Raw genomic sequence first — 14,376 nt, 5'->3', positions numbered from 1 at the left:
ATCATTGCTGCTTTGAACGGGGTGCTGGATGAGGCAAGCATCGCCACCATGCTGAAGGAGGTGCTAGAAGGCCTGGAGTACCTGCATAAGAACGGTCAGATCGTCAGGGATGTTAAGGCTGGGAACATCCTCCTGGCTGAAGACGGCTCCGTGCAGATTGCAGATTTCGGCGTCTGCGCGTTTCTAGCCACAGGGGGCAACATCATCAGGAATAAAGTCAGAAAGACCCTTGTGGGCACGCCATGCCGGACGGCACCGGAGGCGATCGCTCTGCTTAATAGGTAGGGACTAGAGAGGAGCGAGCATACTCGCTAAGGGCAATTACTCGATCGAGCATTGCCCTTAGCGAGTACCTGCCCGCTCGGAAGAAAAGGTTCGGCGGGCGGGGAGAGCAGGGAGGAACGGAGGGGAGATCTCTCTTTCCCTCTCTCCCCCCTGCTGACTGCCACAACTCACCTCTCACCCGCGCCGGCAGCCGAACCTTTTCTTACAAGCAGGGAGGTACTCGCTAAGGACAATGCTCGATCGAGTAATTGTCCTTAGCGAGTATGCTTGCTCATCTCTAGTCAGGACTCCCCATCTCCCTTGCAGCAAAGGGTTAGTCTCCCTTTCTGTGTTCTGAGTTCTGCCTAGGACTTCCCCGTTCTGTCTGTACTCCTGTCTCTGGGTTGGTTTTGTATAAGCGATTGTCTTAAGTAATACTAAACACAACTCCGTCCTGATCCGCAGACAGAAACTGCACCTCCTTTCACTCACTACTACTCTTTAGCTCAGTCCTATGGAGCAATTCCAGCAACCTGATTAGTTCTGATTCACATTTTCAGCAACCTCATTGGTTGTTTGGGTTGTCTGATTCAACCTGATTGGTTGTTTGGGTTGTCTGATTCAACCTGATTGGTTGTTTGGGTTGTCTGATTCTATCTGATTGGTTGTTAGGGCCGAACTGCAACTGAAATACCAAATATGCGTCCTGGATACACTGCGCTGATCATGTGATGCCTCATCCCACCCATGTGACTGCTCACATGACTATGACATCACCACAGGTCCTGTATACACTGAGCTGATCATGTGACCCCTCCTCCTCCCACCCATGTGACCGCTCACATGACTCTGACATCACCACAGGTCCTGTAAGCATACGGTTGCTTCAGGTAAGGCTCGTTTCAAAGCAGATTCGTGAAGCCAATTCTTGCCAATGGTTTCCTTCCCATCTGCGATGTTTTCACTGCTGTGATGTTGTGAGAACAACAGATCTCGGCCACTCTATCTTCCTGCAGTGTACAATTCATTTTATTGTTTTATCTCCAGTGTTTCCCTATGGAGCAACAGACAAACTTGCAGTTGGTGCGATGTTATTTTAACCCTTTAAGGACATGGCCCTTTTTTTTTTTTCATTATCTTTTTTTTCCCTACCCCCTCTTTAAAAAAAATCTTAACTTTTTTATTTATCCGTTGCTGTCTGAGGGCTTGTTGTATTTTTCGGCGCTGCTATTTAATGCACTATATAATGTACTGAAAAAAAAAATCAAAGTGGAGTAAAATGAAAAAAAAAATGAAATTCCGCCATCTTCCGGCGCGTCGTTTCTACGGTGCCACAAAAGTGACCTGATGACTTCATTTTATGGAACTGTATGTTTACTACGATACCAAACTGAAATAGTTTTTTTTTTGTACTACTTTTATTTTTTTTAAAGATATTTCATTTTTTAAAATTATTTATTGCCGCCATCTTCTAACAGTCAATCTTTTTTATTTTTCCGTTGACATAGTTGTACGAGGGCTCATGTTTTGCAAAACCTCCTGCGGTTTGCGTTGGTACCATTTTATGGCTTTTTGATAGCTTTTTGTTGCATTTTTTCTTGCAGAAAGGCTAACTGAAACAGCAAATTTCTAGCGTTGTTTATGTTTTTTCCAGATGGCGCTCATCATGCGGGGGAAATAATGCGTTATTTAGATAGATTGGACTTTTACAGACGTAGCGTTGAAATGAGTGAGCACCAAAATGCTCGGGTGCTCATTACTCGAGGCGAACTTTTCGTAATGCTTGAGAGTTCGTTTCGAGTAACGAACTGCATTGAAGTCAATGGGAGACTCAAGCATTTTTAAGGTGACCCATGCTCCGTATAGGGGAGGTTGTGTGAATCACCTGAAAACATCAGAAAGTCATGGAAACACCACAGAAACGGATAGGGAACAGCAGGGGCAACATGGCTGCATCTGAGGCTCCCAGGTCGCACTATTAACCCGAATTGTGGTCAAGAGCCTGGCGGTCACCCCCCTAACAATTTAGTTGGGACAGACCCTAATCAGCAAGGCACACGCGCTGGCACATCTTAGCTAAGCACCACACTAGGTGCAACCAAGGACAATCACTTCCTGCGGGTGACACTGCTGCCTCTTCTCCTGTGTTACATGCTGGCATTGCTGTCCAACCCCCCGCACGACCCTGCGTCCACAGCGTACTGAAATATTTTCCCAGCGCAGCATCCAGCTGTCCCCATCCCAGAGGGGGTAAGGCGCACTCCTTCACCTACTTCGCTGACGGGAGCTCTGCAACACTGTAGGCCGGTCCTTCCGGCTCCTAACGTCCAAAGGACCCTACACAGAGTGGCACGCAAAAAAGGAGCGTCTCTCTCTCTTCTCGTCCCGGGGGTTCGAGTCAACCTGCCTTTGTCCGGGAGTACTGGCAGAGAGCTGGCGGTCTTTGACCTATTTTCTCAAAGCTCTGAGAAGTAGTGGGGATGCGCATACTGGAGTCAACACACTGCAGCTGCCCCTCTGCCGCCTCCTTTTGGGACAAAGCCACGGAATCCCAGAGTCCCCACACTGCCTGTCCGCCCACAGCAGCTGGCGTCCGACCCAGGCACTCCCTCCGAGCGGCCGGGCACACAACGACGCCTCTGCCAGTTGAGGAAGCATGCAAAGATAAAAAAAGAAAAAATTCTCTCCCCAAGGGGCTTGTTAACCAGTGCCGCAGGGAAAGACCGCATAAACCATGAAGAAATTAGGGTGGCCAAACCAGGCACTGTTTCACCCTGCCCAGTACCTCAACCTCTGCCCACACCCTCATTTGGGCACCTATGTCCACGTCCTCGAACCTTACCCCTAGTCTTCATCATGTTGTATAATACACTGCGAGGTATTTTGCCTACGTTTTAAGCCAAAAATAAACAGTGTAAAATGTGTACAGTCTAGTGTGTCCCCTCGATCTACACTATATAACACTTGGGCCTATTATGCAAATGCTTTCAGCCAAAAACAAAAAAAAGAAATGCAATGTGACAGGATTTTTGTTAGTTCCTATATAGTCTGTGTACACCAGTAGCAGTATACTGTATAGAACCGGTAACAGAATGCAGTATACAGCCGGGATGCTTGTGAATGCTTTGTGCGCACTACTGGTCCCAGGCAGCCAATCTGATGATGAACACAATGAGAGGAGTAGTAGTCCTAGAAAGGATGGTTGGGTTACAATTATTCCAGTCCCATGCCACCTCCGTCACAAAATTTCACTAGGCACAAACGTGGGTGTAAAGGGGACTCAGATGCCAGTACTTCTACACATCTCCACAATTGAACAACCCATTCTACAACTAAAGATATTTTTACCCAGAGTGCAGGTGAACCCCTGAAAGATTTGTTTACCAAGCCTGCAGGTGAACCCCTAAGGCTGGCTGTCCACGGGCGATGCGGTATCCCGCAGCGAAGCTCCGCCGCCGCCCGGGAGCAGGAGCCGCCACCGAATCTCCGCCAGTCAGCCCTATCTAATTGCCCGCCGCGAGTACGTTTCCCTACGCCATGTGACCCTTTTAAAATTGAGCTTCATAGCTGACAAATCGCAGACAAATTAATTTTTGATTGTAAGTGCCATCGCATGCCACCTCTGTCGCAGCATTTCATTAGCCACAAACACCAGCTTAGGGGGGACTCAGAGGCCAGTACTTCTACATTGTTTAAGAAGAAAACAACTCATTTTAAAAAGAAGATTTTTTTTTTTTCCAACATTGCAGGTGAGAACCTAAAATATTTGTTCAGTGAGTGCAGGGTAATTGCTTCACCAAGAATATAGGTGAGCCCCTGAAACATTTCTGTACCAAGAGTATAGGCAAACCCCTGAAACATATGTACCAGGATTATAGGTGAACCCCTGAAACGTGTACCAAGAGTATAGGCAAACCCCTGAAACATTTGTGCCCCAAGACTATAGGCAAACCCCTGAAAGATTTGTGTACTAAGAGTATAGGTGTATCCCTGAAAGATTTTTTTACCCAGAGTGCAGGTGAACTCCTGAAAGATTTTTTTTAACGTAGAGCTCATACTGGCTTCATGGGATCCAGGTAGGGGTTTACCAAAAGACAAGCTACCGCCTGTCCCAGTCTCTGCCTCTCCCCGAGGGGCTTATTAACCAGTGCCCCAGGGAAAGACAGCATGTACTATGAATAAATTTGAATGGCCAAACCAGGCACAGTTGCACCCCACCCAGGACCTCGGCCTCTGCCCACACCCTCATTCGGGCGCCTACGTCCACGTCCTTGTCCTTGACCCTGATCCCTAGTCTTCATCATGTTGTATAATGCACTGCGTCAAAATGCTTCGCAAACTGTGAGGTATTTTACGTATATTTTAAGCCAAAAAAAGACAGTGTAAAATGTGTACAGTCTTGTTATATGGTACGGATTGACAGGACACACACTAAGGGTATTTTACATACGCTTTCAGCCAAAAATAATGTAAAATGTGTACAGTCTTGTGTGTCCTCTCGATCTGCACTATATAACAATTGGGCCTGTTACGCAAATGCTTTCAGCCAAAAACAAATTTAAAAAATGAAAAACGAGAGGTTTGTTAGTTCCTATATAGTCTGTGTACACCAGTAGCAGTATACTGTATAGAACTGGTAACAGTATGCAGTGTACAGCCGGGATGTTTGTGAATGCCTTGTGCCCACTACTGGTCCCAGGCAGCCAATCTGATGATGCACAAAAGTGGAGTTGTAGTCCTAAAACGGACTGTTGGGTTCCAACAATTCCAATCCCATGCCAGCTCAGTCACCAAATTTCATTAGCCACAAATGTGGGCATAAAGGGGACTCAAATGCCAGTACTTCACATCTCCACAATTCAAAAACCCATTCTACAACAAAACACTTTTTTACCTAGAGTGCAGGTGAATCCCTGAAAGATTTGTTTATTAGGAGTATAGGCCAACCCCTGAAACATTTGTGTACCAAGACTATATAGGCGAACCCCTGAAACATTTGTTGACCAATAGTATAGGTGAAACCCTGAAAAATTTGTTTACCAAGAATATAGGCAAACCCCAGAAACAATTGTGTACCAAGAGTATAGGCGAACCCCTGAAACATTTGTGTACCAAGAATATAGGTGAACCCCTGAAAAATTTGTTTGCCAAGAGTATAGGCGAACCCCTGAAACATTTGTGTACCAAGACTATAGGCGAACCTCTGAAACATTTGTGTACCAAGAGTAAAGGCGAACCCCAGAAAAATGTGTTTACCAAGAGTACAGGGAACCCCTGAGACATTTGTGTACCAAGAGTATGGGCGAACCGCTGAAACATTTGTGTACCAAGTGTATAGGCGAACCCCTGAAACATTTGTGTACCAAGGATATAGGCGAACCCCAGAAAAATGTGTTTACCAAGAGTACAGGCGAACCCCTGAAACATTTGTGTACCAAGAGTATAGCTGTACCCCAGAAAGATTTGTTTGCCAAGAGTGCAGGTGAACCCCTGAAAAGTTTTTTAAACATAGAGCTCGTACTTGCTTAATTTGCCAACAGAACCTGGCGGCAGCCCTCCGAAAACATTAGTTTTTACAAAGCTCTTTGGCCCTCTGAAGAATTCGCAGTTCAGCATGCTGACCTGCTGGTTTAGGAGGAGGAGGAAGATCAGAGAAGGATAGACCAAGCTACTTCTCCCCTTTTTTGGGGTGATAGAGGGTGCATGGTTCTCCAGTTCCAGCTTAAAGATACTTTATATTCCGCTGCCTTCCACCAGTGGAGAAGAGAAGTCTGGGGAAATGCAGGGTTTGTTCATCGTAATGAGTGTAAGCCTGTCGGCGCTGTCAGTTGACAGGCGGGTACTCTTATCGGTGATATTTCCCCTAGCAGCACTAAACACCCTCTTTGATAAGACGCTAGGGGCTGGGCAGGCCAGCACCTCCAAGGCGTACAGCGCAAGTTCATGCCACGTGTCCAGCTTTGACACCCAATAGTGGTATGGAGCAGAGGGATCACGGAGGACATTGGTATGGTTGGCTATGTACTCCCTAACCATCTTTTTACACTGTTCCCTCCTACTCAGCCTAGACTGGGTGTGGTGACACAGTCTGGCTGGGGTGCCATAAAACTGGCAAAGGCCTTGGAGAGTTATCCGCTATCCACGTCATCACCTAATCGCACTGTTGTGCTTTTAATAATGGTCTACCACGCGAACCTGCAAAATGTGAGATGAAACTAGGGAGCGTAGATACGCGGCGTGGTGCTCGCTTGAGTAACGAGCAGCTTCGAGTATGCTACTGCTCGAACGAGCATGCTCGCTCATCTCTAACGTAGTAATACCCAGTATGTATTTTTGTTTAATTATTAAATTATTTTATTCTAAATATGGCAAGAGGGTTTTTTTAAACTTAATGCTTTTTTTTTTTTATAATTAGTAAAACTTTATTAACCTTATTTTTTCTTTTTATCGTAGCCCCCATAGAGGTTAACCTTAGAAAGTCCTATTGACTTTCATGATATGAAAATCGATTAGACTCTATTCTGAAAAAAAAAAAATGCTACTGATACTCAAAAATTGCCTTAACAAAATTGCGGTGGAACCAGCCTAAGTACGATGTCCGGGCTCCTATAATGTGCGCCGTGTAGCTAATGCTACATCTCTGGAATGGGTGGGGACTGTACTAGGATCGTGTAAGATGAGCGACCCCAAAATATGTGTAACCCCCAAATCAGTCCTCCATACAGTAATAATCCCCCCTACAAAGTAATGGCTCCTCTGTACCCCAAAGTAATAAGCATTATTTGTGCCCCTGACAAGGTGATAGCAGCCCCTCTGTGTCCACCCACCCAAAGTAACAGCAGCCCCTCTGTGTCCCACCTCAGTAGCAGCAGCCCCTCTGTGTATACCCCCAAGTAATGGTGACTTCCCCACCAACTACCAGCGTTCTCTCAGCGTTGACTCCAAAGCTTGATGTTTCCTTCTAAGTACTAGGCGTCCCTCTGTGCTTCCTCCTCCTGATAGCCCACTCCTTGAATGTCTCCCCCAAGTACTAATGGTCCCTTTTCGTATCCACAAAGTAATGGCGGCCTTTGTGTGTTCCCACCAAGTTACGGAGCTGTAGGGTGTAATCACTCTATAAATCTATACAAGGAGAGAATACAACATCTACACTTTAGTGTCTCCATAAAAGGTATTTTGGTGGTTTTTACATTCGTTCATCTTCTTTCCATTCAGGTTCCGGCATCCTAGTATCGTCTGTTGCGATTTTCCATATGAGAACGTTTTTCTGATGAACCTGCCAAGGATGGATGGGAAGAGGAAGGAGATGGCAGAGAGCCTATTACATCTCACCCTAGAGATCCTCTATCAGCTTACTGGAGAGGTGAGAGATTCTGATGACGTCACATGACATCATTCTTCTATATGATAACAGATGGACATGACTGAGAAGGTGAGGGACTCTGTAGATGTATGTAACACCATTTATTAGTCCGTCTCTCATCAGGATTATACAGCAGGGAAGAAGACCTCTAGTGAGCGCTGGCAGAACTTTGTGTCTGAAGGTCATGGAAGAACCCTGAGCCCAATAATGGGGCCTTCAACTCACTACCCGATACATGAGGACTTCAATGGGCAGAAGATCCTAGAACATGTCCACAAGATGACTGTGCTGCTGACAGGAGAGGTGACACTGCGGGGAATGGGGGACATTATACAGTAACAGGAGGGCTGTGGAGGATGACTGTATATTGTGTTGTCAGGTTCCTATAAGGTGTCAGGACGTCTCCATCTATTTCTCCATGGAGGAGTGGGAGTATTTAGAAGGACACAAGGATCTGTACAAGGAGGTCATGATGGAGGATCAGCAGCCCCTCACATCACAAGGTAATAGACATATAGAAGTATACATGACCTTAAGTACTTGAAGATGGAGTCCAGTCACTGTATGTGTGTCTTACAGATAGATCCGGTAAGAGGACATCACCAGAGAGCCGCCCCAGTCCTCTCCATCCACAGGATTATCCGGTACGTGGAGAACCTCCCTATAATCTGTAGAAGGCTCTGAAGGTTCTGCATTCAATACCAAATTGCCCCCAACCCTTTGAGACGAAAGTTCAGTTTAAATGCAGAAAACGACTGAATGGCGAACAAGAATCATGCGCTTCCCGTTTGTTGCTCGGTTTCAGCCAGCATAAGGATCAGCGGCGGCTTGTGCGCTTATCCTGCAGTTTAACCCCTGATCGTTCACTGTGTGACATAGGAATGTGAAACAATGAATGATTAGCGGACGAGAACTGCACGATTGTCAACGAGAAACAGGCTGCCGAGTGCGGATGTGCTGGTGATGGCGTTAGCAGCTCGTTCGCTCGTCGGGCAAACAAGAATTGTGCAGTTCTCATCCCGTGTAAAACAAGTATAACAATACCGAATAGGACTAGAGGTGGTTTTACATGGAATGATTATCTTGCTGTATACATGAAAAACTCAAGCTGCCATGACGTATGTCCGTTATTACGGTCATCCTGACTTTTTCATCACATTCACTTGTAATCCTGGATGGAAGGAAATGGCGCAGATATTGCTGCCTGCTCCACGATCGTCATGACATCATAGCTGGAGGATTTCACTTAAAAGTAAAGCATTAATGGTGTTGGTAACAAAGGGGCATTAGTTTGGAGGGTGCGCTGTTTTATGTATTCTGTGGAATGGCAGGAGAGAGGTCTTCCTCATACATGTTGTTGGGGCTAGAGCAACGCATTTCTCCGAACAGAATAGATGATGTTATCTGTGCAGAGATACCTCATCATTACATACTAGGCAAATCCTGAGTTGTTATGATGTTTGGAGGGGCAAGCATGTAATGGGTGTGTAATGTTCAACTATATCTGTATTAACATAGTAAATTAGAAGGGTATTAGAGAATGACTGATAACATGAGTCAGCTCAAATACATTATCATGCATGAAGCTTCTCATTATAACCAATTTGGAGCCGACATGTGAAATCTTCTGGAATTTGATTTATTCCCATAATATGGCATTTCCCAAACATGAAAGGTTTCCAACAGTTGTTCATCTCGCTGTTCCTTCCTACTATGTAAGGAAATGTAAGTTAGACCTGCAGCTGGTTCCCTCATATAACTACTGCTGTCCTGTCATTACTGGTCATTATGCTAATTAGCCATCTTCTCCGCTCATCTAACACGTTCCTCTACATCTGTCTGACTTTTACAGTATTTGTTTCCCAGCTTTTCCCTCAGGGTAATGATCTGAAGAATATTGATGCTGCAGCCATAGTGGTAAAAGAAGAGGTAAATGTGAGGGGTGATGAGCGGTGGAAGGAGGAGATCCCTACAGACACCCGCCCAGGTGAGTAGTAACCACGGAGTAATGCCGAGAACAGTCACATCTTCTGCTCTTTCATCACCTGCAATGTTTTTGTGTTACTTTTTTAAGCTCTGTGTTCTGTCAGATTGTTCAGCTGCGTATTCATCCATTTAGCCGAAACACAAATTAAATGTGGATGAAAATGTGGTATTGCTATAAGGGCTTATTTACACAAGCTTATATCGGCTTGGGTTTTCACGGCCGTCCAATATACGCTTCTATCTGAGCAGTTTCCCTACCCCTCACCGGCTCTCTGGCTCTCTCCTCCCCTCTGGCTCTTTGCAATAGGAGTGGGCGGATGGCGGCGGTGCTGAGTTCCAGCCCCCTCCCCGCAGGCAGCAATGGGAGTGGGTGGGACAGAGCGGAGCTTAGCTCCACACCCATCCTGCCCCCCTCATTGCAAATGCCAGAGTGGAGGAGAGAGGCACAGAGTTGGGGAGGGAAGGGGGGAACTGCTCAGATGGAAACATATATTGACTGGCTGTAAAGAGGCCGGCTGATATACGCTCGTGTAAATAAGCCCTTATAGCGATATCACATTTTCATCAAAATTTAATTTGTGTTTTGGCTAAATGGGCAAATACCCAGCTGAACAATCTGACAGGAAACGCCGGCTGATATACGCTCTTGTAAATAAGCCCTAAGACTGTGGTGGCAAACCTATGGCATGCGTGTCAAGAGTGTGTAAGCAGCTACCTCTCTGCTGGCATGCATGCCGAAGGCTGCTTGCCATGATAGTGAATATCGGGCGGGTTGCCGCAGCTCCCCAGCCAGTAATCACTCAGCAGCGCTTTTATGGGTGCACCGTAATCTTCCTCCACTGACCTACTCTGGGGATCACTATTTCTACTGGGGCTACTGTGGGGATCACTATTACTACTGGGGCTACTGTTGGGGTCACTATTACTACTGGGGCTGCTGTTGGAGGGTCACTTATTACTGGGGCTAATGGGGGGGGTCACTATTATTACTGTGGCTATTGTGGGGGGTCACTCTTACAACAGGGACTACTGTGGGGGTCACTATTATTACTGGGGCTACTGTGGTGGGTCACTATTACCACCGGGGCTACTGTGGGGGACATTATTACTACTGGGGCTACTGTCGGGGGCCCTATTATCACTGGTGCTACTGTGAGGGACACTATTACTACTGTGGCTACTGTGCGGAACATTATTAATACTGTGGCTACTGTGGAGGTCACTATTTACTACAGCAGCTATCTTAGGGAAGGGTCACTAATACTACTGTGGCTACTATGGCGGGTACACTATTAATACTAGGGCTACAGTGAAGGGGTCACTATTACTCCTCAGGCTAATATCGGAAGGGATACTATCACCACTGGGCTACTGTGGGGGGTCACTGTTACAACAGAGATTACTGTGGGGGGGGGGGGGTCACTATTACTACTACTGGGGCTTTTGTAGGGGGGCACATACTGCTCAGGATACAGTGGAGGGCACAATTACCACTGGGGCTACTGTGGGGAAAACTACTACTACTGGAGCTACTGTGGGGGTCACGATTACTGCTGGAGCTTCTGTGGGGTGTTACTATACTGGGTATACTGTGGGGTTACTATTACTACTGGGGCCAATACAGAGGTTACTATTACTACTATAGCTTATATAGGAGACACTATTACTACTGGGACTTATATATGGGACACTATTACTACCGAGGCTACTATGGTGGTTACTACTACTGGGGTCAATATAAGGGACACTATTAATACTGGGGCTGATATAAGGGACACTATATTCCTACTGGGGCTACTGTGAGGCTCACTATTACTACTGGGACTATTGTGGTGGATACTATTAATACAACCCGAGAGAAGCACAACATGTAAATGGAAATGTGAAAACTGTGAAGATGTCTCCAGATTCTGTAACAACATCAGCATGGGGAGATATTGGATTGTTATATATCACTGTAAGGAGGTTTTGATCCTGCTTTATAACAAACACTTCAAACGCAGTCACACAGTCTGGACATAGTCTATTCATCCGCACTAAGTACAGTAAATACACTGATTGATAATTCGGAAAGTAAAACAGAGGCCGAGGTCTGCACCTTTTCTCAGGACAGCAGAGACAAGCAAACACATTAGAACAAGATTCTTACCTCGGTTTTGTTTCTGTCTGGTATTTACCATCCAGAGTCCTTGTCAGACCTTAGAACATTCCACTTGCCTGCATGTTCTCCACCAATTGTCAGAATATACGTTCAATTTAGCTGATACTCAACAGGTATCATAGCCTTATCAATCAGGTAAGCCTAAATATTGATCGATGCCTCGGAGAAGAATATGAGAAACACTTAAGTGATGTTTCCAAGCTCTTCTGAAGCTTTTGGTTTATTTTTATAGTTTATTTAGTGAAATGCAAAGCAGTGATAATCGTTCAACTATGGTAAGTAATATAAGTGCAGCATTTTTATGCAAATCACATACAAGGTCTTCTGTGATATTTGCATATATTAGTTCATTTTACATCCCCTTCGCAAACTGCTTCTAGCCAGCCTGTTCTACTCTTCACCATTTCCATGAATCTTTATAAGTGACCCATAAGAGCCTTGGAGGATAATTTCCAAAAATCAAGTGAATTTTATTAACCCCCGGAGAATAATATGCAGAAACAACTGTTAGATTACTCTTACACCACTGATAACTTGGGTGATTATTGCCCCATGTAAAGGTACCTTAGCTGTCAAACCCCTGTGATTGTAGCTGGCAGGTGTCATCTACTTCAAACAACCAGCACCCACTGGGTAAGCAGCGGGCACATCTCCTGAGCACACTTCATATTCACCCTGCACCTCTGTGATGTACATGCAAGTCACAGAGGTGGAATGGGTTAATTATCGAGATTTGCTTCAAGACTTGAAATTTTGTATAGAATTTTTATATGCAAATATTATGAAATATCAAATATATATTTTCTTTACTCAAAAATAACAAAAATACATTTTATTGTTGGCAGATGCCGGTACCAGGAGCTCGGGGGAATATCGGATGTCTTCAGGTCTTAAACCAGAAGACTGCAGTATTGCCCAGGATACATTAGAAGAGCCCACTATTATCCCCGATAAACCCTCAGCCCTTCACAGCAAACATCTATCATCTGATCCTACTACACAGGTCCTGCTTTCTGATGCATCACAGACTACTGAGCCAGATAAAAGCCACAGCAGGGATGTTGAATATCAGAAAGCTCCCACAGCGGAGAAGGCATTGTTACATTCAGAAAATAGAAGATGTTCTATAGGTGAATCAGATCTTGCACCACATGAGAGAAGCCACACAGGGGCGAAGCCATTGTCATGCTTAGAATTTGTCCAATGTTTTTTTCTGAAATCAAGTCTTAATGTGCATCAAAAAATTCAGACAGGAGAAAAGCCATATTCATGTTCAGAATGTAGGGAATGTTTTACAATGAAAGAGGATCTTGCTAGACATCAGAGAACTCACACAGCGGAGAAACTATTTTCATGCTTAGAATGTGGAAAATGTTTTGTTGAGAAATCACGTCTTATTAGACATCAGAGAACTCACACAGGAGAGAAGCCGCATTCATGTTCTGAGTGCGAGAAATGTTTTATCCAGAAATCAAGTCTTGTTATACATCAGAGAACTCACACAGGGGAGAAGCCATTTTTATGCTCAGAATGTGGAAAATGTTTTGCTTTGAAATCACCACTTGTGATACATCAGAGAACTCACACAGGAGAGAAGCCGTTTTCATGTCCAGATTGTGAGAAATGTTTTATCCAGAAATCACATCTTATTAAACATCAGAGAACTCACACAGGGGAGAAACCATTTTCATGTTCAGAATGTGGGAAATGTTTTATCTGGAAATCAGATCTTGTTAGACATCAGAGATCTCACTCAAAGACATTTTCATGTTGTCAATGTGGGAAATGTTTTACTCTGGAATCAAGTCTTGTTCTACATGAGAGAAGTCACACACAAGAGAAGTCATATATTTAGAGGGCTTATGCAGGGGTACAGCCAATTTCAGGTCCTAAATGTGGGAAATGTTTTACTTTTGAAATCAGATCCGGTTAGACATCAATGAATCCACATGGCACAAAACCATTTTCATGTTCAAAAACGCCAGTATTACAGATTTTGTTAATCAAGCCTCCAGAAAAAGATGTCATACAAAGTGATTAAAATGTTATGTGTTCCCAAAAATGGGGTCAATCAAGACTTTTTTGCAAAAAAAAAAGCAAAAACATACTCATAGTGCGTTGTTGGGAAAATAAAATTGCCATTGTGTCGTGGAACCTTCCTTTGCGGAACCACGGCTTACTCAATTTGGAATGTTTACACCCTTCCATATTAATTCTGAATTGATAATGCGCATAAGAAGTTTCCACACTGACACGAGGTTCAGCATGCATAGCTTCCTCAATTCTAACTTTAATGATCGGCGTGTAGCCTATTTTAAGAGTTTAACAACTCCACCCATCTGGGCAGGTCAAAGATTACATAGATACAACGTATTGTTTAATTATTGGATAAGCATCTTGCAATTCTTCCATCCTCCGGTCATCTGTGATTGGCCATCAGGTGGTGGATGAAATGAGTGGGTTGTCTTGGAGCCACGTGTGGTTCCTTCGATATGATTGGATGTTACATCATGAACTATAAATTGCACAAACCTCCCATGTTATTTGCATACGTTTCCAGTAAAAGTGCTTGGGTAATTTCTGCGGTGGCTGTTTCAGACTG

The 14,376-nt window shown here is 44.7% G+C and overlaps 1 protein-coding gene across 1 annotated transcript; it reads left to right on the top strand.

Moving 5' to 3' along the window:
• Window positions 1-1,139: 1,139 nt before the first annotated feature.
• On the top strand, window positions 1,140-13,820 carry LOC136620481 (oocyte zinc finger protein XlCOF8.4-like). The gene is made up of 7 exons (XM_066595275.1): window positions 1,140-1,154; window positions 7,480-7,627; window positions 7,751-7,930; window positions 8,007-8,130; window positions 8,207-8,271; window positions 9,494-9,614; window positions 12,620-13,820. Exons 2-7 carry the CDS (start codon window positions 7,535-7,537, stop codon window positions 13,627-13,629), a joined length of 1,593 nt encoding a protein of 530 aa, XP_066451372.1. The 5' UTR covers window positions 1,140-1,154; window positions 7,480-7,534; the 3' UTR covers window positions 13,630-13,820.
• The last annotated feature ends 556 nt before the right edge of the window (window positions 13,821-14,376 follow it).

The sequence above is a fragment of the Eleutherodactylus coqui genome, chromosome 3, assembly GCF_035609145.1.
Source record: "Eleutherodactylus coqui strain aEleCoq1 chromosome 3, aEleCoq1.hap1, whole genome shotgun sequence".
In the NCBI taxonomy this organism is placed as follows: domain Eukaryota; kingdom Metazoa; phylum Chordata; class Amphibia; order Anura; family Eleutherodactylidae; genus Eleutherodactylus; species Eleutherodactylus coqui.
This window is presented reverse-complemented; position numbering and strand designations above follow the sequence as displayed.